Below are 8,169 nucleotides of genomic sequence, written 5' to 3'. Positions count from 1 at the left end.
TTTGATAAACACTTAAAGGAACACTCCACTTTTTTTGGAAATAGGCTCATTCTCCAACTCCCCCCGAGTTAATAAGTTGAGTTTTACCGTTTTGAAATCCGTTCTCCTGTTCTGGCGATATCACTTTTAGCATAGCTTAGCATAGATCATTGAATCCTATTAGACCAATAGCATCGCGTTCAAAAATGACCAACGAGTTTCCATATTTGTTGTATTTAAAACTTAACTCTTCTGTAGTTATATCGTGTACTAAGACCGGTGGAAATGCAAAGCTGCGAGTTTCTAGGCCGATAAGATTAGGAACTACACTTCCATTCCGGCGTAATAGTCAAGGAAGTTTGCTGCCGTAATAAGGCTGAAGCAGGAGCAGTAATACCACGCAGCACATGTGCAAATGCTAAACTAGTTGGGAACTCATTTCTGATAATACTCCGCCTGCTTCGGCCATATTAAGGCAGCAAACTTCCTTGACTATTACGCCGGAATGGGAGTGTAGTTCCTAATCTTATCAGCCTAGAAACTCGCAGCTTTGCATTTCCACCGGTCTTAGTACACGATATAACTACAGAAGAGTCAAGTTTTAAGTACAACAAATATGGAAACTCGTTGGTCATTTTTGAACGCGATGCTATTGGTCTAATAGGATTCAATGATCTATGCTAAGCTATGCTAAAAGTGATATCGCCAGAACAGGAGAACGGCTGAATGGATTTCAAAATGGTAAAACTCAATTTATTAATTCGGGGGGAGTTGGAGAATGAGAATATTCCCCAAAAAAGTGGAGTGTTCCTTTAATTCAACCTCTAATAATATTGCCGAAAGCTCAAGAGGCGTGAAAGGAATTCAGCACGCTGACCAATCACCGAGCTCGGTCAACAGGCGTCTCTGTCTTTCAACCAATCAAAGAAAGCGGTTTTTCACAGGGAAGCAGAGCCACAACGGGACATTCTCACACTGGTCAGCAGCAGTAACAGTTAGAATGCCGTTCATAAATGTAGAAACCAATTTACCTAAAAGCAAGTTCCCAGAAGACTTACTGAAAAGACTATGTACTACGTTGGCTGCAGCTTTGGGGAAACCGGAAGACGTGAGTATTGTAGCATTAGCTAGTCTATGCAATAGTTTTCTCTTTACGTTAAATGACCTTGATCATCTCAGAGTTCCGCTGTGGTGTAATGCAATGGTTCATGTCTTCAGAGGATGAATCTGGTGGTGAAGACTGACCTGCCGATGATGATCGCGGGATCCAGCTCCCCGTGTTTGCAGATGTCCTTGTCAGCCATAGGAGTGACTGATACCGCGGAGAAAAACAAGGAGCATAGCGCCAAAATCTTCCAATTTCTGACAAAGGAGCTTGGACTAAGCGATGACCGGTAAATGAATAAAATAAAAACACAGGGTTGAATACACTTTGAATGTACTGGTTGCTTACCTATCTCAATATATGGTGACTTGGTTGAAAGTTATAATGATGTGCTTAAAATCTAGTGAACAAAAAGTAAACATACACATTTAAAAGTTAGTCTTTCTGTTTTAAAGACAGACCAAAATATAGAGGGTTTGCACTCAAACTTGGAGATACTCGGATGTAAACAACAGCATGGATTGCACAGTTAATCTACTACTGAATATGTTGTAATGCTAATTTCTGCTGTCTAAACCACAGAAAAAAAAGACTTGTGTAAGCTGCTAAATCATGTAGAGAATGACTTAGTAAGCAGGAAAGGTTGTGATATTTTGACAAACTGATGTTAGTAGATGGTAGAGATTCTTATGAGAAGTATTAAGGTATTAGCCTAATATTTCAGCTACCTGACCAGAAATGCTAAGAACAAACACGAATGTTGTCGACATTCTTGCCCTTAAAATCCTTTTTTGAGTTTGGCCAACCACAAACGTTTTGTTCCTCAGACAGTTTTTTACACTCTTCTCCTTTATTGGTTATTCTTTTTTGCATTCTATAGTACACCACTTTTTTTTTTTTTCCTGGTCCGATCGATCAGTACAGCCCAAAACATGACAATAATTGATCATTTTCAGGAGCAATAATCCGCAAAATTTGCACGTTCTGTTCAGTTCAATGGTATTGTTTACGTTCTGTGCCACCAATATGGTTGATTGATGACGCGTCATGAAAACACTCTGTTGTTGATGATTGACTTTACAAATAATGGACGTGCTTTTTGTCCAATAAAACACCTAATGGAATGATAACGTCTCTCCCCTTTAAAGGTTGTATCAGCGATTTCTAGCCTGAAACATAAAGTGTCAATTTCAGCTGACCTTTCATCACGATCCGCTCGCTGCCTGCCCCATAAATAGTCTGTGAAAAAACCGCGTCTCTCTGGTCAGCCTAGGGTCCGAGATATGCCAAAAAAACAATCGGCACTACCAACCTTTCCACAGATAAACAAACAGTGTTCCAACCAATCAGCGTCAGGGGTTTGGTGTTGTGGACTTTCGCTCCGCCTCCCTCACATCCCTGCACCAGTAGGAAAGTCCACAACACCAAACCCCTGACGCTGATTGGTTGGAACACTTGTTTGTTTATGTGTGGAAAGGTTGGTAGTGCCGATTGTTTTTTTGGCATATCTCGGACCCTAGGCTGACCAGAGAGACGCGTTTTTTTCACAGACAATTTATGGGGCAGGCAGCGAGCGGATCGTGAAGAAAGGTCAGCTGAAATTGACACTTTATGTTTTAGGCTAGAAATCGCTGATACAACCTTTAATTATAAATCCCACCTGGCACTGTAGCAAATCTGCATTCGTTTTTTCATAGAGGCATTGCCTCAAAATGGGCATGAAATGGCTTAATTTGCTTGACATGGCACCTGTGATCAAGCCATTTTTTGTGTTATAAAATGCAGTCCTCTGATTTTCTTTCTCTTCTGTCTTCTGTTGCAGTATTCTGATATTGTTCTACGCTCTGGAGCCATCGCAGATTGGAAAGAAAGGAACCGTGATGAGCTTCTTATAAGACGCCACATTCTTTTTTGAAAGTGAATTTTCAAAAATGTTTGGGATTCAACCATTTTGTTCTCATAGGATTAAGAATATTTCCTGATTTTCTTGAATAGTATTCTTTGATTCAAAAATAATCACTTTACTAAAATGAATATGAAATGCATTTTGATAGCAAATCATATAGTGGTTTGGATGTGTCTATTTTTAGACAGTACGGAAAATAATAAGTTGTAAGAGTTAATTGTATGAATTGAATGATGTATTACTTTAGCTCGGTATTTGTCACTTAATCTTAATCAGGTTATCTACAGGTCAAATCAGACCATAATCACCAGCTTACAAAAGCCATAGAAAATATCCATAACCAATGTGAGTGAGTTTTGATTTGCACAGATATAAGTTGCATAGCACAGAGTATACAAATTGCTTTTTTTAACTAATTGTTTTTATCATCAACTGTGTCAAGTATATTGATTTAGAAATTTGCTTAAAAAAAAATTAATGGGAAAAACAATAAAAATGCTTGAGTAAAGCATCTGTGTAATTCATTCAGGGGGTTTGGAGTGATGTAAAGGGGCAGTAGACACAGTTTGGATCTATATGTTTCATGGTTCAAGAAGAAACTATTACAGAAGGTTCAAACGCTCACTGATGCTTTAGAAAGGAAAAAATTACGCATTAAGTGCCGGGGGTGAAAACTTTTTGAATTTGAAGATCAGGGAACATGTAAGTATCTTCTGTAACTTCTGAAGGGCAGTACTAAATGGAAAAATATATATGATATTTAGGCAAAATAAGAAAAATATACACTCTTTCCATTCAAAAGTTTACACCCCTAGCTCTTAATGCATTGTTTTTTCTTCTGAAGCATCGGTGAGCATTTCAACCTTCTGTAATAGTTGCATGAGTCTCTCAGTTGTCTTCAGTGTGAAAAGACGGATCTCAAAATCATACAGCCATTTTTGGGAAAAAAAAAAAAAAATGCTAAAAACCCAAAGAATCTGTGGGACCTGAAGGACTTTTAATGAAGAACAGCGGGTTCATGAACAACTATCACTAAACAAAAAAAAAAAAAAAGAAGGTATTAAAAATCACTTTTGAACAGGGTCACTGTTATGAATTCAACTATTATTTTCTTGTGTAGATATGTAAACGCCTTTAATGTGAATTATCTTATTCAGGTCAGTATTACATAACATGCATTTTGTATGATCCCTCTTATTTTTGGTAAAATAATTAACGTTTTGCAGATTCTGCAAGGTGTATTTTAACTTTTGACTTAAACTGTGATACGTTAATTATTGTTAAATCATACAAATCATTAGTGTATACTATAAAATGATTATTTTGAAGATTACGGATTATCTTTCACACAAAAAATGTGATTAACTCAGTGTGGTACTTGCTGGTTATTTGTAATATGTGAAGTTTGCTATCAGTTTCTGAAAATCCTACACATTTATTTTTCAATGTATAGATAATTTCACCACCAAGCACGTTTTCTGAAGACTTTTTAAAGTCAATATCAGTATAATATTACGCGTATGTATGTCTTTGTTTTAGAGAAAAAAAATACTGATAAAACATGATCTGTCACAATTAAAATACCCTCAAGTTCCGAAAGATGGCGCTAATTGCATAAGAGAAGAATGAAGAAAAAATGATTTAAAGTTTATGGCAAAACACAAAGTTGTCATTTCATACTCGCTTTGTAGTGCGTAAAATCCTGATTAATTTGATCAATCAAACAATATTAGGTAATCCCGTGTCCTTTGTAATAAAATTCCACCCACTCACGATGAGATCAACCTATTTTCCCCCAGTTGGCTCAGGGTTTTAGGAACAGAGTTCAGCGGGGTGTGGTATAGTAGCGATACTTGTGAAACAGTGCACGGTCATTTCATTGCAGTTTTCACTGGGTTTTGTTTTAGTACAGAAGTCTGGTACTTGAAAGAAAATGTCTTTGGAAATGTACTTGGATCTTTTCTCGCAGCCATGTCGCTCGGTTTACATCTTTGCCAAGAAAAACAACATCCAGTTCGACTACAAGAAGATTTCGCTTTTTGAAGGTATAATATCGTGTTATCTATAACCGTGAGAAGTGTAAGTGGTTTACTTTGATTTTTGCAGCTTCTTCGAAAGCTTAAAGACTTTATATTGGAAGTTCTCCATTTTATAATAAAATGCAACTGTTTTTTCCCCTTTTTCTTATACTTCTGTTACGTGTGAGGAAGTTGTGGTCAGAATACAGAATGCAAACCTTTATTGATGTAGGCAGATTTGGCTACATGATTTAATGCTGAGAGTCACGCTAATCTGGCAGACTTATGTTTCTGCTAACTGTTTAAAAGATCACCCTAATATTATCATGTGTGTTGTCCAAAACGTAAATATGACATCTGTCCCTCAGGCTATCAATATAGTGAAGAGTTTGGGAAAATCAACCTGCTACGAAAAGCACCAGCAATCAAAGATGGAGACTTTTGCTTGGCTGAAAGGTATGTGGTCTATGGACAGCAAGTTCAATTTCAAAGTAGTTTTAAGAGTTTTCCTTTGATTTGTCCACAACAGTATTCTAAAGTCCCTTAGTCCTATTTGTTATGTATTGTGTAACAAGTAACTAAAATAATTTAAATATACATTAGTTTTTTTGCTGTTGTTTATTTAAGAACGACTAATATGTATTTTAATTAAACCCAATTTAAGTGTTTTTAAGCTGTTTTAGTTTATTTTTTGCATTTAAATTAAGTAATTTTAAAGGAGTAGTTCACTTTCAGAACAAAAATGTATAGATAATGTACTCACCCCCTTGTCATCCAAGATGTTCATGTATTTCTTTCTTCAGTTGTAAAGAAATTATGTTTTTTGAGGAAAACATTTCAGGATTTCTCTCCATATAATTGACTTCTATGGTGCTTCTATGGTTTGAACTTCCAAAATGCAGTTTAAATGCAGCTTCAAAGGGCTCTAAATGATCCCAGCCGAGGAAGAAGGGTCTTCTCTAGCGAAACTATCAGTTATTTTCTACAAACATTTAGAATTTATATACTTTTTCATCTCTACAAAGAGTACACACAGAGCTAGACAAGACAAGCAATTGAGATTTAAAAAGTATATAAATTGTCTTTTTTTTTTTTTTTTTTTTAGAAGATAACTGATTGTTTTGATAAATAAGACCTTTTTTACTCAGCTGTGAACGTTTAGAGCCATTTGAACCTGCGTTTTGGAAGTTCAAACTCGGGGGCACCATAGAAGTTCATTATATGGAGAGAAATCCTGAAATGTTTTCCTCAAAAAACATAATTTCCTTATGACTGAAGAAAAAAAGACATGTTGTACATCTTGGATGACAAGGGGCTGAGTAAATTATCTGTAACTTTTTGTTCTGCAAGTGAACTACTCCTTCAAGTCCCGATAGAAATTTGCTAAATAAATATGAGTGTAAGAATCGAGTTTCACCTGTTTGTTTTGTGCCTCTTGTGAAACTGTTCATTGTGTAAACGAACTGTTATTTCCTGTAGTGTTGCGATTATGATGTACCTGGCTGAGAAGTTCCGCACTCCAGACCACTGGTACCCAGCTGACTTGCAGAAGCGTGCTAGAGTAAATGAATATCTATCCTGGCAACACTCTGCCATACGGATACATGGATCCAAGATGCTCTGGTTCAAGGTGAGGGAAGTGTATTCATTCAGTGACAAACAGAATGATCCTTGTGTGTTGCACCTTTTTTTGGGATTGTAGCCTGCCTAGTCTTTAGAATTGCTACACAGTTGACAGTGTAATTCTTTATAAATGCAACTAAATAGTTTTCTTGTATTGCTATAGCTCTTGATTCCAAAAGCTTTAGGAGTTGAGGTCCCAAAGGAAAAGATGGACAATGCAATAGAGGATCTTAATGCATCCCTGAACATTTTTGAGGAGAAGTTTCTGCAAGACAGACCGTTCATTGTTGGTGATCAGATCTCCTTGGCCGACTTGGTAGCTATTGTGGAAATCATGCAGGTATTTATGCAGATTATTCTGTTTTGGATGAAGCAATATTATTACCAGAGATAATATCTGACAGTCGATTTCTACTTGATGACACCTTTCTGTTTCAGCCTGTAGGTGCTGGTATGGATGTGTTTGAGAACCGACCCAAGCTCAAGGCATGGAAGGACAGAGTCAGAGAAGAAATTGGGGCTGAGCTTTTTGATGAGGCCCACCAGGGAATCCTCTATTGCCAGGAGGCAGTAAAAGCCATGGATCCCAAAAAGCTAGAGCACTTTAAACCCAAAATTTTGAGATATTTCCTATCATAAATAAACTGGCACATGTTGTTGGTTAAAACAGCCAGTTATTCACTTTACATTATTTTGTTTAACCACTTTGAATTAAATCAGCTTAAATTGTTTATGACATTTTAGTCTTTCTCTTATTTCACTGAATGAATGCAATAATCATCGATGTTTCAGTGTGTGCGTGACCTCGTAAAAAAGCAAACTGTGAAATAGCACGTTTCCAACTGTGTTCGCTATCAAATTCTGAATTGCTGTGCTCACTGTGACCACACAGACACTCAATACAGCATTGTTTCAGAACATTACTTAACACCCATGGGAAGGAGCTGGGAGGAATGTTTCCTCCCTCTGTTTATGCAGTGTAATCAGATATTGTATGGTTTCCTGCAGAATACTTTGCACGATAAGGAGTGGCACGTTTTGTTAACTTCTTGTAGAGGAAAAGGGTACATTCAGTTTCTATTAAATCTCTCTAATACTGTCAATAAAGATATCTTTTGTCAACAGTCTCTGTGGTGTCATTTCTTGTTTTTAGATTTATTTATCATTTTTTTTATGCTTTTCATTTCATGTTTATATAGTACTACATTCAAATTAACTCTTGGGCTTTGTGGTTTTCTGTTAAGAGGAACAGATTCAGTTGAAATCAAAAGTTTACTTAAGTTTAATGTTAATTATTTTACCAAAATAAGAGGGATCATACACAATGCATGTTATTTTTTTTATTTAGGACTGACTTGAATAAGATATTTCACCTAAAAGATGTTTACATATAGTCCACAAAAGAAAATAATAGTTGAATTTATAAAAATGACCCTGTTCAAAAGCTTACCTACACTTAATTATTAATACTGTGTTGTTGGCTGAATAATCCACAGCTGTGTTTTTTATTAAGTGATAGTTGTTCATGAGTCCCTTGT

At 36.4% G+C, this 8,169-nt stretch overlaps 2 protein-coding genes across 2 annotated transcripts; both read left to right on the top strand.

Annotated features, from left to right (window-relative positions):
• Nucleotides 1–920: 920 nt before the first annotated feature.
• On the top strand, nucleotides 921–3,498 carry ddt (D-dopachrome tautomerase). The gene is made up of 3 exons (XM_073825035.1): nucleotides 921–1,087; nucleotides 1,198–1,373; nucleotides 2,907–3,498. The coding sequence occupies exons 1-3, from the start codon at nucleotides 980–982 to the stop codon at nucleotides 2,977–2,979; spliced, it is 357 nt and encodes a 118-aa protein (XP_073681136.1). The 5' UTR covers nucleotides 921–979; the 3' UTR covers nucleotides 2,980–3,498.
• Nucleotides 3,499–4,816: 1,318 nt separating this feature from the next.
• Nucleotides 4,817–7,758, top strand: gstt1b (glutathione S-transferase theta 1b). Its single transcript, XM_073824327.1, has 5 exons — nucleotides 4,817–5,035; nucleotides 5,377–5,464; nucleotides 6,488–6,638; nucleotides 6,795–6,971; nucleotides 7,070–7,758. The coding sequence occupies exons 1-5, from the start codon at nucleotides 4,924–4,926 to the stop codon at nucleotides 7,268–7,270; spliced, it is 729 nt and encodes a 242-aa protein (XP_073680428.1). The 5' UTR covers nucleotides 4,817–4,923; the 3' UTR covers nucleotides 7,271–7,758.
• The last annotated feature ends 411 nt before the right edge of the window (nucleotides 7,759–8,169 follow it).

This window comes from Garra rufa, chromosome 19 (genome assembly GCF_049309525.1).
Source record: "Garra rufa chromosome 19, GarRuf1.0, whole genome shotgun sequence".
Lineage (NCBI taxonomy): Eukaryota > Metazoa > Chordata > Actinopteri > Cypriniformes > Cyprinidae > Garra > Garra rufa.
This window is presented reverse-complemented; position numbering and strand designations above follow the sequence as displayed.